Here is a 27033-nt window from a genome sequence, read left to right as displayed (position 1 = left end):
TATCAGGGTTATAAAATCATTTGAAAAAGAAATTTAATCAATTACAAGTTTTGACAGTCAACATGTAAGGACTGTGTGAATCGGTCTTTAAATCAGTTCTGCCATAAGGAATCTTTTTCAGAAAATGTAAGTCTGTGCTGTTTATGTAAAGTTCAGGCTTAATAGGTACAGGCAAATAAAAAACGTTATTTTCATTCTGATCACACTAACCAGTTGTCCTTGGTCCAGGTCAAACAAGTTATCAACATAGGCATCCATCTGCCGACGTTGGCCTGCAAATAAGGAAAAACAATTTGATAAACTGAAATTATTATTTGAATGTGTACCAGGGTGAAAAAAAAAAAGTTTTTCATTATAAGTGGTGGAATCATGTTGATACCTTCCTGTGGATAGTCTCTTCCCCATGGCAGTCCCTGAAAATGAGGAACTCCTGGAGCTTCAATGGCAGGTGCTGGCGGAATAAAGTCATCAAGATCTGTAACTGGTGTCCTTTGAAAATGATAAGGAGTGAGAAAGGAAGCAGTAGATTTATTCCTTGTTTCTAAACGGGCACCATAAAGAAAGTATATCTTATAGCCTACCGGCCATCCTGGATTCTGAATAGATAGTCAGAATTGTTTGATGAGGGCGTGCCTGGTGTTAGTACTTCTGCCTCAGCTCCAGCCAGCAGATCCATGACAAAGTCTGATCCAGGCAAATCAGACCAACCATCGTCAGTCAGAAGAGACACAGACCATCCCTCTCTTGCCTCCATCACACCTCTATGAAATATCAGGAAATAATTGATTGAATACATGTACAGAATATCTGTATACTTCATGCAGAGACCGTTTGCTGTCAATATACTGATATAAAGCACCTGACATGGAGAATCCATGAGGCCAGCTTTTCGCCTGTGGTCCAGGACTCCACTTCAGTTGTGACCTTCTCTTCTAGAAGTGAGGATATTAAACGTTTCCACTAGGCATGCCAAAAACAACTGACTTTCATGTGAAATTATGGTAAAAATAGAAAAAAATACATCCTTAATAGAATACATTTGGTGCTGTAAACGCAAATGTGTTAGACATATTTGGAGTATACTAAGTACTTGCAATTTAGACCCTTTTTCATTTCTGCAAATAGCAAATTAACCCTCTTGTAATGTTTCTTTCTCAGGAAAATAAATCATGTTCCTAGTAGTGATGTAACGATATTGGCAATATTGCGATATTAAAATGGCCACAGCATCATTGTCATCGCACTGTACATGCATATAGATTAACTTATTCAAACCCCAAAACTTATAAATACATTTTTAAATACTTTGTCTTGCACTCCCAAAAACGTATTTTGTACATTTTTGTTGTTGTTTTTATGCTAGCGCATGCATAAGGATTTGATACAGCTTCTGACATGGAGAGGCAGCCTCAAACAATGGTAGTTATTACAAAAAACGGCAGCAGGTGGCAACAGAGTATAAGAGATCAGCCAGGGCCGACGAGCTCTTTTTGCCAGTGTTTTCAACAGGTTTGTGAATAATGATGAAACCTAGCTATATTCTAATGCTAATTGCAGCAAAACGGAAACAGATACAAAGAATATTCTGTGGACCTTGCAAAATCAGTCAAACTCCAGTAAAAGAGCTGGGAGCGAAGGGGGTGGCTTCAGTGAAAATGGCCGGGAGTGAATGAGCTTATTGTATTGGAAGTATTTCTGGTGAATTTATTAGCAAATAGGATACTTGTCACGTGGTGTGGGTGTGGTTCATACAGCACAAGTGATAAAATCAGCTGTTCACGCGGAAGGTCTTCTTTGAACTGTCAGAGGGGGAATGGGGAGATCCTACTCTTTGCCGACTGCAGAAATGCACATACACACACATGTTGATCCTTTTGGAAAGCATATTGAACCCATCTGAACATATTGGACATCTTACAACCATCATCAAGTTTGCTTTTAACGGCAAATAAAGCGGACAAAGCTGCAGCCTTTTGTAGCAATCAAAGTTGTGTACAAGTGGACAACCGGCGCGTCTGGCAAGGTAAAGAGTCGCCCACAGTCATGTTATGATATTAAACGCAGCACATCTATTAAAAAGGTCATGTTACAGTCACCCTGCCCCAGGGTAGCTGTGGCTCCTTAAGTAGCTTACTGCCGCCAGAGTGTCAATGTGTGAGCGCACGAATAACGTTTCCATTGCGAAGCATCTTTGAGTGTCCAAAAAAGCGCTATATAAATCTGATACATTATTATTATTTTCCATTTGTGCAGTTCCAGCACCCTCTCGTGTTTAGTTTATTAGTGCATTTTAATTTTAAGTAGGCATGTCTTGGCCGCCTACATTTAAGACCCGTGCTAATTGCCAGATGAAGCGGAACATAACATGTTTAGAGTTAATCTAGCCTGGCAATAGCTGTACAACACTTCGAGCTGATTGGACGAAGCAGAATCGTGTGCACGTCTACCTAACTTTTGGTTCGACCAATCACGGCACAGGATGAAAATGTCATCACCAATATGCGACTGTTGTGACTAGCTGATATCATGGCGTTGAGTTTATGTTGTCGGTTTTGCAATGTTGATATGCGGATACAAGAGACTAATTCAGCGAGAACAGACTTAATTGCAGCGTCCACGCATTCGTCCACCAGTGTCGCCATATTTGGTTTGTTTCTTCCCACGGCTTTGGCGCTTCTTGTTTTCGTCACAGTTGCATATCCCGCCCCCAAATACAATGTCGCTCTGTGATTGGTCCGAACCACCAGTGGTTTGTATCGGTGGAAATCAATGGGAGCGGTAAAAGATGGATTCTCGGGAGTTTGTGAACTCACAAATACCACGAGAATACATCTTGCGTGAGCAAGGTTAGAGTTAATCCACAAATTGACTCGATTCACAATGTGTGCATGTGTTCGAATTAACACATGCACAAATTGTTATTAGTGAGTGTATGTCGTTTATGTACATTGATTTTAATGTTACCTGTATTATTTGAACTATATGTACTGTATAATTATGGCCTCAGCTAAAGAGCATTGTATAGATGAGACATTAAGATGCAATTGCTCAATTATAGAAACCGCGCGGACGCGCAGCAATGGATGGGCATTCATTTTATGGTCAGACCTGGAATTCACTCATAACAGCTGTTACAAATCAAATTGATTTGCTTTTTTGCCTATGCTGAGAGTAGCATTAAAGTTTGACGATCATTTCAAGAATAAGCCTTGAAAATGGTGGTGCAAGGGCAGTTAATCATTGCTTGCAATTGTTAGTTTGTTGGAGAGACCAACATTGGCAATTGTCTTACCATTGAATGTATATACATCTATAAGCATTGTGCCTTTCTTTTTGTTAGTGATCCATTCCAGCTGACTTGGGGCATAAATTCGGGAAGTGGAGCCTGGGAGTTGCATAGATGTGAGGAGTTTGTGTTGGCACAGTGAGCGGTACTCCATGGGTCCGTGGTCTGATACATACCTGAATGGGAAGTATGAAAAAATACTTATTTCAGATTTCATTTGCACTATATACACTCCAAACATGAATGATTTAAATATGTAACACATTCACAGTTTAATTTAACATTGGCAGAGGTGGCAAATCCAGGTCCAGAAAGTAAAAACCCTGCCACAGTTTGGCTTTGGCCCCTTGTGCTAGCCATCTATCTCCCTAGCTAGAGCTCCAGGGTTTTTACTTTCTCGACTTGAATTTGCCACCTCTGAACATCAGTCAGTATTCATTCAGGGACGTAGATATTTCTGGTTGGGCAAAAACATAATTGTCAGTGTCTGAGTCTGGAGACAGTTGAGAAAAACGCTGGCTGGAACGTATTCCACCTTGGCAGGCTTTGCGGTGGGTCATTGATGGTCTTTCCAGGCATATCTTTGGAGGGCTGCACCAACCCTCAAATGCGAGCCAAAGGTATCAACATATGTTGGTAGCATATAGTTCCTTCCGTAGTTCCTTCTGTTGCATTACAAATTACAAATCCCAGCCTCAAGAGGTCAAATTGTGTCATACTGTCAACTATTTATAGATAACAAAAGCAGTGATGCTAGTGACTCAACTGATTCCAACTGAACAGTTCTGGACACCAGTTAATGCTACATTCACTGTCGCCATGTCTCAACAGAAACTGTCCACAAGCTTACTAATTTCCTTTTCCAAAATGTTCCAAATTCTAAGAAGTTTGATCTTTTTCACCAGGCAGGAAAATGCCCCCTCAGAATTATTGTGTGTACTATTATTCTTAAAGTCACAGTCATATTTTGTTGATGCCGTCTTGTTGGTGTTTTTGTTGTTAAAGTTTCCTTAGAGTGTATCAGTGGGCGGAGTCTCCTGCATCATATCTGCTGGCAGTTGTTATTATTAGGAAATTTAGATGCAAGAAAATGGGAAAAAGATAGGGAGTTATTGTTGCTTTATACAGTACAAAATCCAACCCTATAAACAAAGTGGACAAACGAAACACAGAACAGAGGACACAAAACATCAAAAGTTGTGTGAAACAAGTTGAGTTTGTTTGAAAAGGTCCAGCAATGGGATATTATGAAGCTCATGCTCCTGGGATTGTTTTAGTTCCTACCAATAGAACTTCTACGCTGCAGTTTTTTTCCCAGTAAGTACTGATGTAATATGCTGTTCTTAGTTTTTCTCTCACATTGCTTTCCATCCACCTACCTTTGTTTGTTAAAAGTAATTTTGCTTCTGTTTTCACATCGGCCTTTCGCCAGTCTTTTTTGTTGTATTTATTCACGCAAGCGCTTGCACTACATTACACAAACCTGACAAAAACTCACTCAACAGAACCCCTTGGAAAGTTAAAAAAAAAAAAAAAAAAAAAAAAAGGGCAGGAAAAAGTATGCCTTCTGACACCAGTCTCACAGAGCAATACAATTAAGTGGACATAGCTACCATAAACAGGACGCAATTTTCAAATCACAAAGCCTCATGTCTGAAATTAAACATGATGATGGCCATATTGGTGTGATAGTGCCTGGTCAATGCCAGGGCTCGAATTTTGTTTACTGTGTAGTTAGTTTTGCCATGAGCATTTCATCAATCAGGATGGACAGCTGCCTGTTGAGCTCTGCCACTGAGGTCCTATACGGTGATCGACCATGACTAAAGGGCACCAGAGTGCTTCTTCACCATGACAACATACCATAACCATCAATGCCACCCTAGTTCATTGGTCTTAAAAGACTGTGCTCCTGTCAGCAGCTGTCTATGACCTCAGCCTATGAGGCACATGTGAGAACCGTTCCCTGGATAACATCAGGCTGGACGTCCAGACACTCTGTGGCTCAAAAATGTCCTTCCACATCTATTTTTCCTATTCCAAATAGAAACTTCCTTGTCTCCAGCACCAGCATACATCGGTCTGGCTGACCATTCCTACCCGATAGCAGTCAAGACACTTGCAGTTTTATGATACTGGGTCACCTATTTCTCAGAACAGAATTGAATTTCTCAAAACCACTTGTCCAATATTTACATCATGTCGCTTGTGCACGTAAAAAAAAGCAGTGCCCATTGGATGTGGAGTTTTTAGCAGTGTTTTGGAGCCAGCGCAAAGTTTGCAACGCACTTTGTCATCTTTACTGCACTAAAATGTGAAGTAATGGGTGTATTTCCAATGACCAAATGCACCCGTTTGTGGAGCTCGAGGTAGGTAGTGTCTATTGTTTTGGTCAGACTCCTCGCGGTCACACACATGTTGGTGCACCCGGTGTTGCGTCTTCCGCTGAGAAAACATGACATGCGATGTGACATCACTCCCAAATGCAAGATAAACATTTTCTCTTCAAAATTCTCTTTGAAATGGACCACAAAATTCTGCATTCTACATACATTATGAGGTAATAAAAAATGGTAAAGTACTGCCACTTAGGAAAGTAACTTTAATGAGATGACTGGGTTGGAAAAAATGAATGTGTTAGATTGCTCGTTATTGAAAGAAAGTAATCAGATTAAACGCGTTAGTGACAACACTGAGGATGATAAACATTAAACATTATGTGTTGTGGAAAGCTTCAATGTTTCTTAGAGTAGATTGTATGAACTGCATGAGGCCAACTCGTTAGGAACACTCAATTTAGATGAAGCAGGTTCAACACTAACAATAATAATAATGCATTGGATTTATATAGCACTTTTCTAGACACTCAGAGACACTTTACAATTGAATGGATACATTATTCATGCACACATTCACACTGTGGTGGCGGTAAACATTTGCACCTTCCATACACCAGTGTGAGTAGCACTGAAGGCAATGTGTGTGAGGTGCCTTGCCCAAGGACACAACGACACATGACTGGGGAGAGTGGGGATTTAACAGCCGACCTTCTGGTTACTGAACAACCGTCTCTACACCCTGAGCCACAGCCGCCACAACACTACCACATTGGAGTAGAGTGATATGAGTAGTAAATCAGAAAACAAGAAAAAATATATACACATTAATACTAAGAACTGTTGTAATTTGGAAATGTAATTCTGAAAAAAACTCATAATCTTGTTTTTCTAGTTCTGGCTAAGAAGATGGTTACTTAGTGTTCAATTTATGAAAATCTAGTTGAAAATAAATGTTTTTCTGCCGGGAATTTTTTCATTCTTTATCAAAATAGGATATTTTTCATAAACACTGAGGCACTGATATGCAAAAATGATAGCATGGTATTAAGTTGCCAGTCCTACCTAAAATTTACTCAATTTAGTTTGATCTACAATACAGAAAGCCAGAAACGTTATGCAAATTTGACAATATTGATTTACATAATGAATCATTTGCATGTTTAAACACTATATTTCTGAAAACTTGCAATAAAAAAGAGTCTTAAACTAAGATAATCAACTGGGCATGTTTCATGGCAATATCAATTAGTTGTTTCGTTGTAGTTGTCGTTTTTACCCTATTCACCTGAGTCTTGCTTATTTGAGGGCAAGGTTGTTTACTTGGACCCATCCTGTAGCTTTCCAGTAAACAATTGACTGGATTTTCCACTCAGGTTGTGATCTTTGAAGGTTCTAGATATCATTTCTGGTGCAAAACCTTTTAGAACATTCCGTGTTTGTTTTCAATTTGGGCTATACAGTAGAAGTTGATTTTTGGCCACAGCAAGTGCAATATTTGAGATAGAAAGGCCATCTTGGACTCAAATGGAAGCTTATGAATTTGGGAAGCTTTCTATATTCATGCTAGGCATAGATATTTACCATAAAGAACTGAAAATGCTAATTTTCATGAGCATTTTTTAGGCGGGAAATAGTTTTGTTTTTTTGTCTAATTTGGGATGTTAAGGGTTATCTTAAAATAGAGGAGCCCCAATTTTTTTCCCTGTTTTCCCCTATGTGTCAGGATACTCTGCCAAATTTGAAAATTGTAGGACTATTAATGCCATTGTAGTACCTAAATATTTGCATTTACATCATTTCACCAGGAACATATCCCAAAAAGAGGGGTTTTGGCCCTCTGTAGCTTTCCAGTAGCTAGTTGACCGGGTTGTCCACCCAGATTGTGATCCTTAAAGGTCCTAGATATAATTTCTGGTGCAAAACCTTTTACAACATTCCGTGTCTGTTTTCCAAAAAATAGGGGTTTTGCCCCCTGCGTAATATGTATTTTTACTTTTCACAGCTGTACGTTACACAGCTGTAGAAAGTGCTTTCTTTTCTTTTTTTTTAATTTTTCGATTTCACTTTCAATTTCAATTGCCTAGCAATCGATAATTTGTTTTCCACATCCTTATTTTTAGGTTAATGTACAACTAGCCAATAAGGTGGCAGCACAAGATGGTGATGGTCCATCAAATTAGCAAACCTATATTGTCTGCCTGAATCGTCCAAGGGCTAATTTGCATGTCAACTCCAGTACTCAGTAGAAACGATGTCTACAGTGGGCCAGTAAGTAACTCGTCATAACAAAAGCGCCTGAGTTTCAGGTCAACATCTTCATCAATGGTGTAGGACTAGGAAGCTAGCTGTCCCACCGAGCCCACCCTAGGTAGTGCTAGTGTATATGTTTAAGTACTTGTGGCATATCAAATCCGCATTAAGTTAAGCCATGCGTGTTCTGTGGGAGCTGACATATTACACAAGATCTGGGGCTATAATTGGAACCTCAATTTAGCTCATTTATCATAGTTTCATGCTGCGGAAACTATTATTTGCATTATTGATTTATGTCGATGCTATTGTGTAGCTTGTGAGGGCTAAATAATGTAAGTATAGGTAGGTTTGTAGATAAGTTATCTTACTGCCTGATCAGTATTCGTTGAAGCTATTTGTACCATACTGTTTGACTGTATATAATTGTAGTATTATTGTGATACTGAGGTATGGTATTTTGCACTCATACACTCAAACATCTCATAATCCCCACTCAGGGCTTGTACCATCCTACCATCATCCAAGCCTCTGCAAAGCGATGATTTTAGTGTGCTTTATCTGTGCTTACCGCAGGAAGTGTTGTAAGCACTGACAAGTGTGTTCTGACCAACGCCTTGGGGTCCTACTGAACCGATTGCTTCATTTAGTCCTTTCCATTGCCTCCTCAAGAATGGTGATATGTTGAATGTATATTTAGAGAACTACACACAATACAACACAAATAAAGGACAACACAAATATGCCACCTACTTTAGCAGGGGTTTTTCCAGTTCTGGTGATGGAGTGAAGGCACAGAAGCAGCAGGCTAGCAGCAACCAGCCTTGCAGGCTATGCTGCTCTTCACTCAGGCCCCATGTGTGGTAAGCCAACTGGGCCAGGATCTCATCCCTCAAGGCAGGTCGGTTCTGTCCTTTCTCAATGATGTAGTTTCCCAATAGCTGTTCCTGTGAGTCACTGAGGTCTGACTCACCTGTGAACCGCATGATCTAAGGAAAAAGTGTATTGGAAATTGTAAAAGATCAGAGCAAAAATTAAGTATGTTGGCGTTCTTCCTATACCAGTTTATAAATTTCCAGCGCAGTGCGGGCATCGTCTGGTTCAAGAGGGGTCAGGGCTCTTTGGAGTGGGATTCCATGGGGTTGGCACCATGTATCCTGTGGAGAGATTTTTATTTTAATTAAAGGGAACTAAACCCCCTTTCTTTTCTTTTTTTGCAAGAAGTCATATGTGCCACCACTAATGAAAACGCTGTCCGTTCATGTATTTCATTTCAAGTAGGTTCATTAGGAACCATGAGTCAATAAACACTGAAATGTGGAAACTCTGCGTTTTCCGTTTCAGAAAGGGACGGTACTGAAACCAGAGAAAAAGAGGTAACTTTAGACCAGTGGTGGGCAAACTCGGTCCTCAAGGGCCGGCGTCCTGCAGGTTTTGGAGGTTTCCCTGCAGCTGATTCCAATCAACAGGATCGTTACCAAGCTTATGCAGAGTTTGCTGATGAGCTGATCATATTTCAGCTGTGTTGGAGAAGGGAAATATCCAAAACCTGCAGGACTCCAGCCCTTGAGGACCGAGTGTGCCCACCCCTGCTCTAGACTGTTTCATAAAAAGAGGTAATTTAAGTTCTCGGTCACTTACTGTAGTAACAGAGTCCATGATCCTAACTTGGTCGGTAGCAGGTTTATCACGATGAACCTCAAGTTTTTCTTTGTACCCGTCTCCTTTCAACCACACACGACATTTGATTTCCTCATTCATTCAGTCCGCTACGGAGAGTTTTTGTGTAAATACTCCTATAGTCTATTGCGTAAAGTCACGAACATGACAAACATGCCCTTTTGACCATAACCTTCATCCCCTCCTTTCCAGGGCAAACCTCCACGCCTCTAGCTTCTCCTCCACCTGTTCCCTGCTCTCACTACAGATCACAATGTCATCTGCAAACATCATAGTCCATGGAGATTCCTGTCTAACCTCATCTGTCATCCTGTCCATTACCATAGCAAACAAGAAGGGGCTCAGAGCTGATCCCTTATGTAGTCCCACCTCCACTTTGAACTACTCCGTAACACCTACAGCACAGTTCACCACCGTCTTACAGTCCTCATACATGTCCTGCACCACGTGAACATACTTGTCTGTTACTCCAGACTTCCTCATACAAAATCACAGTTCCTCTCTGGGCACCCTGTCATAAGCTTTATCCAACTCTACAGACACAATGCAGCTCCTTCTGATCTTCTCTGTACTTCTCTATCAACATCCTCAAAGCAAATACTGCATCTGTGGTATTATTTTTTTGGCATGAAACCAAACTGCTGCTCACAAATGTTCACTTCTGCCCTCAGTCTAGCTTCAACTACTCTTTCCCATATCTTCATTGTGTGGCTCATCAACTTTATTCCTCTGTTCGTAAAAATGGGCACAAGCACACTTCTCCTCAATTCCTCAGGCATCTTCTCACTATCTGAGATCCTATTGAACAACCCAATCAGAAATTCTACTGCTACCTCTCCAAGACACTTCCATACCTCCACAGGTATATCATCAGGACCTAGTGCCTTTCCACTCTTCATCCTCTTCAATGCCCTTCTCACTTCATCCTTACTTATCTTTGCTACTTCCTGGTCCACAACAATCACCTCTTCTACGCTTCGTTCTCTCTCTCATTTTCCTCATTCCTCAACTCTTCAAAGTACTCTTTCCATCTTCCCATCACACTACTGGCACCTGTCAACACACTTCCATCCCTATCTTTTATTACCCTAACCTGTTGCACGTCCTTCCCATCTCTGTCTCTTTGGCCTTGCCAACCTGTATAGATCAGTCACTCCCTCCTTATTGTCCAACCTAGTATACAAGTCATCGTAAGCCCCTTGTTTGGCCTTTGCTACTTCTACTTTCACCATACGCTGCATTTCCCTGTACTCCTGTCTACTTTCTTCAGTCCTCTCAGTGTCCCACTTCTTCTTAGCTAACCTCTTTCTCTGGATCCACTTCTGCACCTCCTCATTCCACCACCAAGTCTCCTTATCCCCTTTCCTTCCAGATGACACACCAAGGACTGTCCTACCTGTCTCCCTGATCACATTTGCTGTAGTTGTCCAGTCGTCTGGAAGCACCACATGACTATCCAGAGCCTGCCTCAACTCCTTCCTGAAAGTCATACAACACTCTTCCTTTTTCAGCTTCCACCATTTCGTCCTCTGCTCTGTCTTTGCCGTCTTTGTCTTCCTCACCACCAGAGTCATCCTACACACTACCATCCTATGCTGTCTGGCTACACTCTCACCTACCACTACTTTGCAGTCTCTGATCTTCAGATTACGCCGTCTACACAAGATGTAGTCTACCTGTGTACTCCTACCTCCACTCTTGTAGGTCGCCCTATGTTCCTGCCTCTTCTGGAAGAAAGTATTCACGACAGCCATTTCCATTCTTTTTGCAAAGTCAAACACCATCTGTCCTTCTGCGTTCCTCTCCTGGATAATAATAATAATGCTTAATGCTTCGATTATTTTCAAAAATATTGCCATTTTCATTCTAATATTTCCAGACTATGATTATCACGTATGCACACGTTTTGGTAACAATCAGTCGTGTTTTTTTTTTGTTTTTTTTGGACATTAAGTGACGTAATGTTTTGTGTCTATAGCAGGCAGGAGCCATCACGACGTGATTAATAATAATAATAATGCGGTTAGGAACAAACCCCATATTCGCCAGGTACAAATTCCAAGTAAAAGTGCAAGGAAGTGGTGAGTCATTTGAACAATTTCTGACTGATCTGATGTTATTAGTCAAAGACTGTGGCTATGCAAATAGTGATGAAATGGTGTGGGACCACATTGTGTTTGCCACCAACTCACCTAGAGTATGTAAAAAGTTGCCCAGCCAAGGCACAGGCCTAACATTGGAGAAAGCAATAGACATAGCATGTTCTCATGAGCTGGCACAAGCACAGATGAAAACTATGGTTAAGGATTGCCAAGTACATGCAGTGCACCATAAGATGGGACAGCGAGATGCAAAGAAAAGTGCTAGTAAGTCATCTCGTGAAAAAAAAAGAGCCAAGGGAAGGCTTGTGGCGCTTGTTGAGAACAGAACAGAAGAACGCCCTGCGAAAGGAAAGCAATGTTTAAAATGCAAACAGTACAACCACTATGCGAGAGTATGCAAAACTAGGCCCCACACACAAAACAAAGGAAAATCCAGGGATGTGCACATTGTTGACGAGACTAATGAGGACTCTGATTTTGAAGACTGTGATTGTGAACTTTTTGTGGACACTATTACTGCAGAAGAGGAAGATGAATGTGAGAAAAGTGCATATGGAGATATCGAACTGGGGCCACCGAACCAAAAGCTGAGATTTAAGTTGGATACTGGAGCCCAAGCCAGCATCATCCCAGAAACTATCTTTGCCACAATCTCAAACGAGACACCGCTAAAATCCCCTTATCATAGCCTGACAGGCAACGGGGGACATCCACTCACTGTGACGGGCTACTGCTACATGAAAAGTAAGTACAAAGACAGGTCAACCATCTAAAAGTTCTATGTGGTGAAATGTGCAGGTCTACCTATTTTGGGTTTCAAAGCATGTTGGACTTATTAAAGTTGTCCATGCAGTCAACAGTGTGAAACAGAGTAATACTCAGGCAAAATACATTCTAAGTGAATATGCACATGTGTTCAAAGGCATTGGCACATTTCCAGGGGAATGTAACTTCACCATTTATCCAGAAGAGACTCTGGTAGTCTGTCCACCACGCAGAGTACTGTTTGCCCTGAAAGATCGACTTAAGAAAGAACTGGACAACATGGATAAGGAAGTCGTGATCTGTAAAGTGACAGAGCCTACAAAGTGGGTCAATGCTCTTGTAGCTAGGGAAAAACCAAAGGCAGGCAAGCTCAGAGTTTGTCTAGACCCAAGACCCCTTAACAAGGCCATAATGAGGCCACATTATCCATTACCCACACTTGAGAATGTAACATCCAAATTGGCAGGAGCAAATTTTTTTTATTGTTGTAGATGCCAGATTCGGGCATTGCGCCATCAAGCTACCGTATTTTCACGACTATAAGGCGCACTTTAAAGGAAGTCTATGGATGATGAGGACAGCTCGTTATCTGAGGCAATGGAGGCCCAGATACACACCGTGATCAATGCAGCACCTGAAATGTGAGAAGATAATCATCCCACACAGTCTCAGGCCTCACATGCTAAACTGTATGCATACGGGACATTTCGAAGTGAAGAAAAGCAAGCACAGGGCAAGGGACATAATGTTTTGGCCAGGCATGAGTCACCAGATTGAGGATATGGTCAAACAATGTGATGTATGCCAAAAACATCGCAACGCCAATACCAAAGAGCCCATGCATCCACAGGACTTTCCTTAGACTCCAAGGGAAACTGTTGGGACTGATTTGTTTATATGGGACTCTAGAAGCTACATTGTGATTTGTGACTACCTCAGGAGGTATTTTGAGGTTGAGTTGCATACTTAACGCCACCACCACTGCTGTAATACACAAACTGAAGACAGCCTTTGCAAAGCATTCCAAAGAAAGTCATCAGCGACAACAAGCCATGATACAGCTCACAGGAGTTTAAGCAGTTTGCAGACACGTGGGGTTTCCAACATGTTACATCAAGCCCCCATTACCCCCAGAGCAATGGCCTAGCTTTAAAAACAGTCCAGATCATAAAGCGGATTTTCACCAAAGTCAAAGAGGACAAGAAAGACCCATACCTCAGCCTGCTGGAGTACCGGAACACGTCAGTCGACTGACTCAAATCACCAGCACAAATCCTGATGAGTCGAAGGCTGCGCTCCATCCTGCCCAACACAACTTTCCAGTTGCAACCTCAGGTAATTCCCCAGGACATCATAAGAGTGAGGAGGGAACGTTGCCAAGAGCATAAAAAAGAGAACTGTAGCCAATCAGAAAACCATTGTCACCACTGCCCACAGGAGCTCACATCCGTTTCCAGCAAAAGGATGGCACCTGCAAGCCTGCGACAGTCATCCAACCGGCACAAAGTCCACAGAGCTACGACATCGAGACCGAAAATAGACAAACCTACAGGTGCAACCGACGACATCTGATCAACAACCATACTGTACATCCATTATACTTCAACCAGAGATCAGTGGGGATGACGGTGAGCATGATGAACCTGTGAATGAAACACAGCACGCAGAGCCTCGCCATCGCTCAAGATATGGTTGTTTGATAAAGCCAAGACAAATCCTTGATTTGTGTAAAAATAAAAATAAAAAGTTTACATTGTTTGTTGCATTGTTTATTGTCAAGTTCTGAAATGATTACAGGAGTAACTAAGTCAGCATAATATTGTTGAATCCATATGGCATGCTGCTATTGTCACAAGTTTATAACAGTTCTCGGTACACAAAGTGTGACATTTGTTGAACTTTGCAAGATGTAGAATTTGGTGAGATATAAGCAACTTATTTTGTTTCTGTACCTCAAGTAGGAGGGTAGTATTTTTTTTTACAACATGCTGAATGGGATTTTATTATTATTTATTTATTTTTGCAAATGGAGATCTAATGTTTGTTAAATCAAATGCTTTTATTTTGTTCTGCTACCGGCAGTGTTAAGAGCATGCATTGTGGAGAACAGAAATAAACCAGGCTCAGCGGCAGCGCCGAGTGAGAAAAGCCAGTCAGATTAAATACAGTACACATGTATTTTAATCACAACATTTAGCTCTCAAAAATCACGGCCTTCCGTGACTCGACCTCTCCAATGAAGGTTTCAATGTACATCTTTTTTTTTTATTCACACAAAAATTCAATGCACATCATAGTGAAGTTAGCCTTCTTTGTTGCCTTTCCTTGACCGTCCATTGTTTTTGATTGGTTGTTGGCCAAGACATGCTGCTTAGAAATGCATATATTAGTTTATTTGCATTGCCAAATATGGGGTGAAATAGTCATAGCTGGGGCAGGGAACAGCGTGGAATCTGCTATGCACACCGGTTGGGATCGTGTGGCATTTATAAAGGGAAATTGCGCGCAGGGTGTGCATTTGTGTCTACGCATGGTTTTATAAATCTAAATTTTTTCTGCGTACGTGAGGTTTGGGTTTCATTCGTAAGTGCTTTTGTACAAAGGTTCTCACGGACAGCTTTATAAATGAGGCCCCAGGGGCCTCATGTACGAAAACTTACATGGCTTTCATACTAAAACACGGCTTACGTACAATTCCAGAAAACATTGCACACACAAAAAAATACAGATGCATGAATCTGTGCAAATGTATGAATCTAATTCCTTTTATAAATCTCAATCACTGCGTAAAATGTTGGAGTACCAGACTCCTCCCATTCCACGCCCATACATAAATATGCATACATAACGTGTTGGTAACTGACTGCCCTCTGCCATGACACTGCAGTTAGTAAGCTTATTTAAGTACTTAATATTTGGCTGAATGTGTGCACTTTACCGGCAGTTGGACCGAGGAGGGACACACTGTTCCTAAAGAAACAACATGCGATCGGGAGAGTAACTCTCCCCCACGCTGTGCTCTCGTCATTCGCCTGACAAATTCAAGAGTTCTGATCGTCCCTTTAGGAACGCTACGGAGGCTTACCTTGCTTTGTTTATGGGCGTTTCACATTGCTCGGCAGAGAGCCTGCTACCATTCTATACGCACTGAATGCGTTACGAGGTAAATAACAAATAATAAAGTTATTACAAAATGTATTAAACAGGAAATGATTTTTGAAAAATTAATCTCATAGTTATGTTGGTAACAACCAAACATATAATATAGAGCAAACTTGTCATTACAGTTGGGGTTCCTCTGTCATTCAATGTTTGGTATCAAGTTTTTTTTAAACTTGATTTTCACGCATGCACAAACGTAATGCGCAGTTCGCTTATTAAATAAATACATTTTACAGCGTCCGCCTGGCAGAAAGTCCACTTCCCGAATTGCCCAGCATCACCTCTACAACTCAGCTCCAAAACAAGAAAAACTTATGCCAGCCAAGGAGTTGCTGTGGAGCACCGCATATTCCCACGGTCCTGATACATATGAACATGACCGTGGAAAGCACAAAAAAAGTGGCATACGAAGGATGCCAGGGAACAAATAATTTTTTATAGATGCTTCTGACCCTGGGAACTCTCTGCACCTTCTGTTTTTGTTTGAAATTAAAACTGAGAAAAAATTTATAATTCAGATATTTGGACATTAAAAAAAAAACTTTATTTACTGTAGCAAACAATAGGAAGCTATTTGCTTTAAGTTTGTATTTAACTTTTGAAGATATGCTACTGTCCCTGGGAGATCCCTGGACTTTTTGTTAGATTTTTGTCTATTGCTTAAGACTTTTATTTAAACTCCCCAAAAATTTATGAACCCTGAACATTGTTCAATGAACACATGCTTAAAAATATCTAGAGTTTGTATTTTTTTTAATTTTTGATGGCAAAATTTACCCTTTTAGTGAAAAATGAATATCGGCTCCAAATTTCAGTTACCGGCATCCTTGACTGCTAATAACCGACTTCGGTATCAGCAATAACAAATCACATGCCAGAACAACTAAATGATTAATTCACATTGAGGAAGATATAATAGTGATTACGGAATGATTTACAAACAAACATACAAGCGAGGCCGAAGGGAATGAAAAATGTCAGGTATTAAAAAGTAAATGATTTATGTGTGTGCCTGACTTTGTGTTTCCCTATTACTGACCTTTAGCCTGGACTTGGCATACTGAGAGAATGGGTATCTGTCTAAATCTTGAGGCAGAGAGAGGTTATGTGTTGCCTGCGCTTGCGGCGTTGCAACCTCTGTCACTGTTGCCACATGTCGATACCCTGTTTGAAGCAAATAAACTGCAATTAAAACCTGTCAAAACATTGATCTCTGTAGTTTTTTTGTCTTTACGATCACCTGCTGCTCTGCGGAACCTTGCCAACAGCTCAGCAGGGATCTCCAACATCCCCACATCCTACCAGGAAATTAGATCAGAATATGGTTAGGTAATGTGGGATACCATCAAGTTGCATTTTACATTTGAGAGCAGAAAGCGTGTTTTTGCCTTACCATTGTTAGAAAGCTTGAAAGCTTTTTTCACGGCCTTTGTTTTCTTTCTGTCAGAAATAAGCTTGAAATTAATATAGCAAACAAGTGCAGAATCAGTAATCAGTTTGAGTCAATTTAGATACTTCCCATACAAGAAAGTTCATTGCATAACTTATCCGCTATTGGGACTATGTACGTAAATGCAGAAGATATCCTGCTCGATCTCCTCTAAGATGTGACTGAATACATAAATAGGAGCAGCTTGTATTGTGCTCTTGACACACCCACACACATGCCCGGCCTTCGTACAACAATTGATATGAAAGTCCAAAGGTTCAAATAGTCAGGGAGTTTTCATTTAGAGATACGTATCGCTGGCGTTGGCCCAAAACCTTGTTCCTCCAAAATCATCACTTCTCAGGAGGAGACCCCAAAAATTACGTGGTTTTTTTCAACTGTTAACATTGCATCGTCAAAGAGAGCAAACCATTTTCAACACTCTAGATTGGTCAAAAATGACGTCCACATGTGTGGACTGAACAAAAGTATAGATTTTTAAAAAATAATAATAATTTGCCTACAAGGTTTCGACTTGACGGCAGGGAGATAACATAAGGTTATATTGGTTTGTTCCATGATTACAAATTACATAGCCATCTGAAAGCAGCAGCTGCGCCTGGTGAGAGGTGCAGAGTAGATGGCTGTATGTTGGGGTTCAACCCAATGAGAAGGTAGCTTACTACTGCCTTCAAGTGAGGGGATGATCCTGACAGTTTTGTTATTGTTGTTGTTTTCATGTTGTGCTCCTATGTATCATAATACATAGGAGCACAACATGAAACATATTAAGAGGGGGAAAAAATTTAATGTGATCTTCAAAGTTGAGGCAGATTTCATCTGTTGAGAGGTTCAAACTTCATTTTAAAGGGTTAAAATCTAGGATGATGGCCTTACTCTTTTTCCTAAGGCACTAGTTGCTATGGACATTTGAAAGATGCAAAGACCAAAACTCTAAACACGGTTTTCACAAAACTAGGGATTTCAATTTCTCAACATTAAAACTGCTGTAACTTTGTCAATTTTTGAGGTACAGTGTTGTCTTTTCCTTTCTGTATCGCAATGAGATGGTTTGTCAGCATATTATGTGCATACAGCAAAATAGTGGCATTGTGCGGAATCCTCCCACCTCCAAAAACATGATGTTCAACTATTAACATTGTAGCCTTTTCCAACACCCCAGATTGGTCAATAATTTGTAATAAACAAACAAACAAACAATAATAATAATAATGTGTATAAATTGCCCAATATGATTTGAATATAAATAGAATATGAAATTTGCCAAACATTGATAGGTTGCGGCTCAATGCCAGCGAAAAGTGAAATGTGAATCTTGCCCAGTCTATTGCAATCAATTTTTCACACACTTGGATGTGTAAACTTTCAATTTAGAATACTGATTTTGTCATCAAAACTTAAGTGGTAGTTCACATCAGAACATCCCTCCACAGTACACTGTTATATTGACAACATGACAAAACAATTTGATTTACCCATAAACAATGACACACTTGTTTTAATGGCATTGACATGTTCAGTGTCAAAAAAATTGTGTGAGGTATGCTGTTCTATAGAAGAGGATTAGAGCCAATGAAGTGCAGGAAAAAGGGTAGGCAGGATTCTCACTTTATTCTCAGAATTCTGACTTTAATCACAGAATTCTGACTTTAAAGTGAAAATTCTGACTCTGTGACATAGAGCTATGAATTGTGGGTGGAAGTCAGAATCCTGATAAGTGAGAATTCTGAGATTAAAGTCAGAATTACCCACTTTAAAGTCAGGATTCTGAGAATAAAGTCAGAATCCTGCCAACCTTTTTTTTCCATCTTCACTGGCCACTTCACTAATTATCTTACATACTGTTTGGACGAAAATCAAGTATGTCAGTTTTTTTGCCCCACAAATTTCTTTGTTCATTGTTCGGCATCAAATATCACTCAAGTATCAGGCAAATGAACACAGTGACATGCAGTATAAATCTAGATTATTCTTGCATTTTCCATGTCATTATGTGGATTATACAGCCAGTGTTCTGCATAACACAGCAGAGTGTATAGGAAATTTCCTTCAACGAAATTTAAATATACAAGCCAAATTCAATAAATAGCATTTCATAACATTATCATGTCATACTTTATAGGAAAACAACCACAACTGAGTCCAAATAAATTTTTACCATATTCGACAATTAGTCATATTAAATTTCATTTTACAAATTCTGATCTAAAAGTTTAGGTTTGTTCTTATGAGCAAGCCAGTACCATTTCATGTGTCATTATATAATCTAATATAGGCTGATGGAATAAATTTTATCTACTGATTTAGACGATTTTCTGCCAACTCATTTTGAATGGGAAAACAAACAAACCAACAAACAACAAGACGTGCACAAACCTGTCCGGGTCGTGGAGTTAGAAGTTTACTATGGGAAGGATCATTGTTGCTTCAAATTTCACAGTAAGAAAGGTTGAAGTCCAAAAGTGGAGTATGGTATGGAGTAAGGTCGATGCGGGGTGTGACGCAGTGCAAGATAAGTAAGCTCATTAAAGAAAGGGATATGGTTTTACAATAAGCAATCAAGGATGTTGCCAAGGCTACATATATCAAATATACCGGATGATAGTATTCATGTCATTGTATGGGGATTGCTAGAGAATGAAAACACACATTTGAATTATTTGAAGTAATCAAAATGACAATTCTGGATAACTTAACATGCTGCAGGTCAAATTGACCCTGGAAAGAGACTGCTGTTCCAGAGAAACAAATTGTCATTCTAAGAGATTCTGGGGCAATTTGTGTGATTGATCATTTTAAAGCCATTTTGGTTGATGAAAGAATATTGATCAAATTTGCTCAGATATATAAAGATTTGATTTCCTAAATGTTGCCATTGTTAAATGTTTTTCACAACAGAAAAAAAATCATGTTAGTAGGGGTGAAACTAGCCTATAAACCAGACTCATCGCTGCACCAGCAATTGAGCCTGGACAGTCTCATGAAGCTAGGGTGACCTGACGTCTTATTTTGGCCAGGACAGTCCTGATTTTGAGCCTTGTCTCCCAGGTCCCGGCGGATTTTGCCAAACTCATTTTGTCCAGCTATTACGCAGGACGCGTCAATCACACAGTTGTCATAACAATTCATAAGAAAAACCCCTGTTAAATTCCTTCCTATTTACTTCCAAATTCACGTTTGGGTTCTCATTTGCAGCCGCATCTAATCGGTAGCAGGAAGGACATTCGTAGCAGCGCGGACTATGCTATACTATGCTGCATTCGAGGAAAGTGGGAAGTCGGACTTCAAAGTGAAGTGTGTACGGGAACCCCTTTGAACTCGGAAATCCCATTTACAAAGTCGGGGGGAAAAAGGGACTCTGACTTCACCGACCGACTACAATGTTATGTCTAGTGTCCTAAGTAACTTGGCACCCTAGACCAACCACAAACCAGACCCTGCGCAACTTATTAGACCAACCACAAAATATTCATCATAACCTCACACAGGGCAGAGTATCTTCACTTCTCTGGAATTTTAAAAAAGCGGTTGCAGTGCAATATGCATATGTAGTAATTGTACTACAATTAATCCCTGTATGGTATGAGAGCCTAGCAAAAAACGAACTTCATTGTTTGCATCAACCATTCAGAGTATATTATCTCAGTATCGTGAATAGTGACTTGCAGAAGATAGGTTTACATTTTACAAGAATAGTTTTTTCTTGTGTGCTTTGCTTTAATTTCATTGTTGATGTTTCTAATAAATGGTTCTGATGATGCAGACCAATCTTTGAGTAGCAATCAGAAAAATACCTTATATGAGAGAACATTTATATTCACATTCTTACTGATGAAATGTGCATGTTGAGCATCTCCCACCCTTATTTTGATACTTATTGGTACAACTGTACGCAACACACTGCGGTATTTTTGCTGTAGGGGAAGGAAATAACAAGAAAAGTATGCAGCAAAAACGTCAATGTGTTAAACTTACTGTAAGTGTGGCAACGCCGGATGGCTTCACTTCTCGCTACAATGCATGCGAGACTGCATGAGCAGTCCATATGGAGGTAAATATGGTGCAAAATGACCTTATAAAAAAATTGTACCAGTGTAGAAAAAATTCTAATAGTCTAAATTTGTATCTGTAAAAGTCGTGATTTGTACCTGTAAAAAAATGTTTTGTATCTGTAAAAAAAATTGTACCTGTAAAAAAATATATATTTTATGTGTAAAAAAACAATTTGAGCTGTAAAAACAAATTTGTACCTGTACAAAAAATGTTTGTACCTGTACAAAAAAAGTGTAAATTTGTATCTGTAAAAGTTGTGATTTGTACCTGTAGAAATAACAACTTGTAGTCAAAGAAGTCGCCACTTGGAGTGTTTTTTCTGCTGCTGTCCAGTCACGTGAGTTTTGCACCAAATAACTCGCTACAAATGGTGCAAAACTGATTCGTACTTGTAGAGCACCGTGTTTTGTACTCGTAGAAGAAGAGGGCGGGCTCTGGAGGATTTGGGCGGGCTAAAGCTCAACCTCATTGGTTGAGCGAACAACAGTGGGTTGAACTCAAATGACGCCACGTTTTTATCATTAATATGCACAAATCCGAAATTCCAAACAAACAGAGTAGCCACACCAGTTTACGCGTCCTTTTGGAAGAAGAGGACGTCCCAAGCGTGAACATTTCAACATGGTTCAATATACAAACACCAAGTGGAACAGCTTAAACGTTGGTTGACATGCAGAGCACTCAAAGTGGGCAGAAAGAAAGAAGTTTTAGTATGAAGGTAAGATTTATTAGCGAAATGTACAACCGGGAATGCTTTATTAAAAAAATAAAAATAAAAACATCTATAAAAAAAAACTCATTAACTGCTGCTTAGTGCTTAGATATGAAAAGTACTATAGAGCTACAGAACCCTATTGAATGTTTTACAAGATAACCTAAACCTATAACCAAAAGTGGACAGTACTCAGCTACTTGTATTTGACTAACATTATATTCAAGTATCTGTACTCTTACTATCATAATAAAATGAAAACAAAACGTTTTTACTGCGAGTTAATCTTTAAGCGCTACAGGTATTTGAACCTCAACCCTTTTTCCTCTGTATTTAATCATTTTATTATGGGACTGCTGAGTGGAGCAAGCACGAAGCAAGCAGGCGCATATTACTATCCTAGAAAATGGGTTTATTGTTGCGTTTCTTTTTTTTTCTTCCACAAATTTTTCTGCTAAAATGCGGCCCGTACCGTAGATCGCACCGGAACAAATAAGGTATCAAACGATGCGGCTCGATCGGACTCGGTGCGGCATTATTTTTCTTGGAATTCCGAGTTACCATGGCGACGCAATTCCCCAAAAAAGTCCCCAAAAAAGTCCCATAGGAATGAATGGGAAACCGAAAGTGATCAAATCAAATCAAGCACCTTTTTCCAAGACACGCTGCGCGCGCATACGTTAACCGGCCGATATGAATTTTAGCTCATTTTGTTGCAATTTTTCCCATCTTTAGCTCAGTGTCGAAATTTTTTTTTAAGGAATGAAAGCTCTCCCCCCTGTGCGGGTTCAAAGACAGTGAGGGAAAGGGAAAAAATAGCCTTTTAACATTGGTGTGTATTGCATCGGCTTGAGTGGAGCAATTAGCCTTTGAGTGACGGGAACCAAAAAATCTATTTCCAAAAGTTTCACTTCAACTCGTCACCATGGACACAATCTTTGCTCACTAGACATCAAATTCTCACATTTTGTAGTCACAAGGGTCTTCTTTCAGACAAACAACTTTTATTTGGCTAAGGTGTCATTTAGTACCTTTATTTTCACTTTAAGCGAGGAGAAGTCGGACTTTCCCGGCTATCTTTTCCATGTTAATTTCGACGCCTTTTTCTCTTCATTTTTGATAAATCAAAAGTTTTCAACCTGTTCTAATTTGGTCATTTTTCATCCGATTAAAAAAATTAGAACATGCTCACATTCCTCAAACCTTTGCCGTTCTAACGAGGCATTTCTGGAATATGCATCTTCAACCGTTAAGTCGTGAGAGGCTTTTGTTCGAGGTGTGCGTCTCTCATTCATTTCAGTTGAATGTGTGTGCGTGACGTCTCCAAGTCAAATGTGTCCAACAAGTTAAAATCAAATGTGTGTGCGTGAATGTGCATGTTTCTTAAAGGGACAGTAAGATACTTTTACATTATGTTGATTATGGTTAACGTCCACATTTCTTGACCGATTTCAATCGTTTAAATTTTAAACTGTTCAGCATTTTTTTTTTTTAAATACATTTAAAAAACACACACACACATTATTATTATTATTTTTAAATGAAATAAAATGGAATGGACTGCTATTTAAATAGTGCTTTTTTAGCTATACTGCCTGGTCTCACTTTTGCATAGCAACTGCCTCAGCCAATCATCTCTCTCACTGTTGAGTTCAACACACCCCCTTTTTTTCTTGGTGTACTCAAGGCTTGGCCTATGTACGGGCGGCCATCTTGGCCAATTGATTAGGTACGCCCGGGATTCTCGCCACTCCGCTCGCCCAGGGCGGCGGCCATCTTGGCCAATTGATTAGGTACGCCAAGGACTCTCTCCCCCTCGCCCACCTGGGCTGGCGGCCATCTTGGCCATTTGACTACTATTAAAATTACTACAACTACAAGCACTACTTATATTAGTACAAGTAGTACTTACTACTACTACTACAAGTACTTGCTACTACTATACTACTACTACTATGTATACAAGTACTACATACATGCGTCTTTCAACCTTGCAAGAGTCAGCAGTCCCATTCAAAATTTCCACGGGAATTTTTCTAGTTTTAATTACAATTTCTTGATAAATGTGAGTATTTTTTGCAATGTATGCTTTGCAAACAGTTTTAAAAAAAGGCTCCTACACTCTTAAACATACACATTTGCCTTCAACACTGAAGCCAAATAAAAATAATGGAACTGTTTATGAACAATGTCTGTGTCTATCAAAATTACCACTATTTCTGATATTAAGATGTGACAAAATCTTCGGGGGTTTTCTGGCTAACGAGATAAAGTTTAACCGATTACGTATAATGTCAGTGGCTGTGTTTTGATAATGACACAGCTAGGAAGCTATGATTATTTTTTATTGTATGAATATGCTCACCCAACCATTCTGTTTGCACATATACCAGCATGCAGTCAATCAAAGTTACTTCTTGATCCATCTCTAGACGGTGGCACATGGTGTGACAACAAACCTGCTTCAAAGTGGCTGTGAAGTCCAACAAATGAGAATCCTTGATACACTGATTACTGTTCTGAAAGAATTTCACTGCAATCACCTTTGGGAAAGTGAAGAAATTATGCTTCTTAAATGTCTTCCAATTTTGAGTTTGAAATGTTAAAGGAGTACAATTTAATCCATATTGAGAGTTATTTGAAATAGTCAGATCAAATAACAACATGTATCATTCAATAAACAAGATTGCGCATCATTTGAAATGTTTTATTTGATGTCCAGAAGAGCCGTTTCTGCATCCATCCAAGACGAGAACAGTATTCTTCTCACAAACAGAACAAAAGTTATTGATGGAGCTGTATGAGGAATTCAAGACTCACCAAAAAAGGCAATACTGCTGCTATCAATAAGACGAGGGAAATATCATTGGCAAAAAATAAAATAAAATAGCCGACAGACTAAATGTATAAGTTATAATTGTTTCATGTTAGATGTGTATTTCACATTAATAGTGTTATTAATTATTGATTTAATGTAAAGCACTTCATATTGACCTACATATTCATTCTTCACTGTTACATCTCAACAGTAGACAAAAGCGATCATGGCAACAAGTCGGCAAGTAACCTATAACAATATATATAAAAAATAAGACTAAATAGGTGTTGAGCTAGAAATATATGTTGCCCATTATTGTAGCCATCAGAAAAAAAGACTAAGGCCACTGCCACAGGTGGGGGAGGGGACCACCGCCTGCTCCATTCACATCAGCAGAAGATCTGCAAAATAAAAGTTTTTTCCTTAGTCCGGCTTGATGGAATACCCCCCAGGTGTCATCTCCTGTCTCTTGGTTGCTTGCTGATGGAGTGGGTAATCCTTTTCACTGTTGCTTCAACAGTGTCTGCAGCAGTTGTCTCCGCCTTTTGAGCAAGATTTTGAAACTTATAAGATTCTCATTTAATTAAAAATAAATAAACTAACATTTGACCTAGTTACTTTTGTTAAAGTAGCTAGGTGACAGTGACACTGCTCACATCTTAGTTAGCATTTCAAAAGCAGAACAGCCAATATTTAAATAAGTAATGTTACATTGGAAAATTTAACTCAAGTAGAAATTAAAAGTGCAGAAAAAATACTTGCACAAATATTTGAGTACTGTGAGTGATGAGTAAACTAAGAGTGTAAGAGCCTTTTTTTCTGTTTGCAAAGCATACATTGCAAAAATACTGACATTTATCAAGAAATTGTTATATTTAAAATAAAATGATTAAATACAGAAGATAAAGGGTTGAGGTTAAAATACCTGTAGCGGCTTAAAGATTCACTCGCAGTAAAAACGTTTTGTTTTCATTTTATTATGATAGTAAGAGTACAGATACTTGATATATAATGTTAGTCAAATACAAGTAGCTGAGTACTGTCCACTTTTGGTTATAGGTTTAGGTTATCTTGTAAAACATTCAATAGGGTTCTGTAGCGCTATAGTAATTTTCACATCTAAGCACTAAGCAGCAGTTTATGAGGTTTAAAAAAAAAAAAATATATATATATATATATATTTTTTTTTTTACAGGTACAAGCTATTGGTCGTATGTTTACACTGGTAGGCTTCAAATCTTGAAATAAAAATCGTGACTTCAATGTGTTCAGTTTTTGTGACAATTAACATGAGATGAGCTAGCTAGCACCGGATTACAAGCTTTGATTATACAATAAATCTTACCTTCATACTAAAACTTCTTTCTTTCTGCCCACTTTGAGTGCTCTGCCTGTCAACCAATGTTTAAGCTGTTCCACGCGGTGTTTGTATATTGAACCATGTTGAAATTTTCATGCCTGGGATGTCCTCTTCTTCCAAAATGACGCGTAAACTGGTGTGGAATTTCGGATTTGTGCATATTAATGATAAAAACTTGGCGTCATTTGAGTTCATCCCACTGTCGTTCGCTCAACCCATGAGGTTGAGCTTCAGCCCGCCCAAATCCTCCAGAGCCCGCCCTCTTCTTCTATGAGTACAAATCACGGTGCTCTACAAGTACGAATCAGTGTTGCACCATTTGTAGCGAGATATTTGGTGCAAAACTCACGTGACTGGACAGCAGCAGAAAAAACACTTGTGACTCCTAGTGGTGACTTCTTTGACTACAAGTTGTCATTTCTACAGGTACAAATCACAACTTTTACAGATGCAATTTTACACTTTTTTGTACAGGTACAAATCATGACTTTTACAGGTACAATTTTTTTTTTTTTTACACAGGTACAATTTTTTTTTTTACAGATACAAATTTGTTTTTTACAGGTACACTTTTTTTACAGGTACAAATCCCGACTTTTACAGATACAAATTTAGACTTTTTTCTACAGGTACAAATTTTTTTTACAAGTTAGTTTTGCACCATATTTACCTCCATAAGCCCAGGTTATTTATTACGTCCGTGCTGTATCAGCCTGCAAATCCACCTCAGAGTTTGACCGTGGTCTTTTTTGAAGCTTTGAGCCAGGACAGCATGGCAGTGTTTTCATTTCATTTTCTTCACTCAAGAGCTATGGTTGTGCACGTTGAGATCAGCTAGCATCGAGCTAGGCTAGCATCACGTTTATAACCAGCGACTTGAATGACGTATGTGCACGTCTCTTGCAGGCACAGATTTATATGAGTACTGGAGTAAGCATGTGCATGGTGATGTGATGAGCGCAGGGCTTCCATGCTACATGTAAATCTTTGAGCGCCCCTAGCATCCGCCTAATCCGCCTAATGACAGGAGCGCCACTGGTCACGTCACTCTACAAT

The 27033-nt window shown here is 39.5% G+C and overlaps 2 protein-coding genes across 2 annotated transcripts in view; both read right to left on the bottom strand.

Moving 5' to 3' along the window:
• Positions 1 to 639: 639 nt before the first annotated feature.
• On the bottom strand, positions 640 to 16707 carry LOC144038815 (unconventional myosin-XVB-like). The gene is made up of 6 exons (XM_077551560.1): positions 16624 to 16707; positions 8937 to 9032; positions 8629 to 8864; positions 3293 to 3462; positions 865 to 932; positions 640 to 684 (listed from the first exon to the last, which is right to left on the bottom strand). The coding sequence occupies exons 3-6, from the start codon at positions 8859 to 8861 to the stop codon at positions 640 to 642; spliced, it is 516 nt and encodes a 171-aa protein (XP_077407686.1). The 5' UTR covers positions 8862 to 8864; positions 8937 to 9032; positions 16624 to 16707.
• A 270-nt stretch (positions 16708 to 16977) lies between these two features.
• Positions 16978 to 27033, bottom strand: part of llgl2 (LLGL scribble cell polarity complex component 2) — a 96619-nt gene continuing 86563 nt past the window's right edge. The window contains exon 26 of the mRNA XM_077551475.1: positions 16978 to 17024. The gene's annotated coding sequence lies outside the window, so the exon portion shown is untranslated. The remainder of the gene's footprint in view (positions 17025 to 27033) is intronic.

The sequence above is a fragment of the Vanacampus margaritifer genome, chromosome 18 (genome assembly GCF_051991255.1).
Source record: "Vanacampus margaritifer isolate UIUO_Vmar chromosome 18, RoL_Vmar_1.0, whole genome shotgun sequence".
Lineage (NCBI taxonomy): Eukaryota > Metazoa > Chordata > Actinopteri > Syngnathiformes > Syngnathidae > Vanacampus > Vanacampus margaritifer.
Note: the sequence above shows the minus strand (reverse complement) of the source record. Positions and strands in the feature narration are given on the sequence as shown.

What these genes read in the sequence shown, in the direction of transcription:
- LOC144038815 (XM_077551560.1), bottom strand. Translation starts at nt 8,861, where the DNA reads ATGCGGTTCACAGGTGAGTCAGACCTCAGTGACTCACAGGAACAGCTA. An exon ending in AGATGTATATACATTCAATG is followed by an intron (nt 933 to 3,292) that starts GTAAGACAATTG and finishes CCTCACTTCTAG; the next exon opens with AAGAGAAGGTCACAACTGAA. An exon ending in TGGCCTCATGGATTCTCCAT is followed by an intron (nt 685 to 864) that starts GTCAGGTGCTTT and finishes TGCCTGGATCAG; the next exon opens with ACTTTGTCATGGATCTGCTG.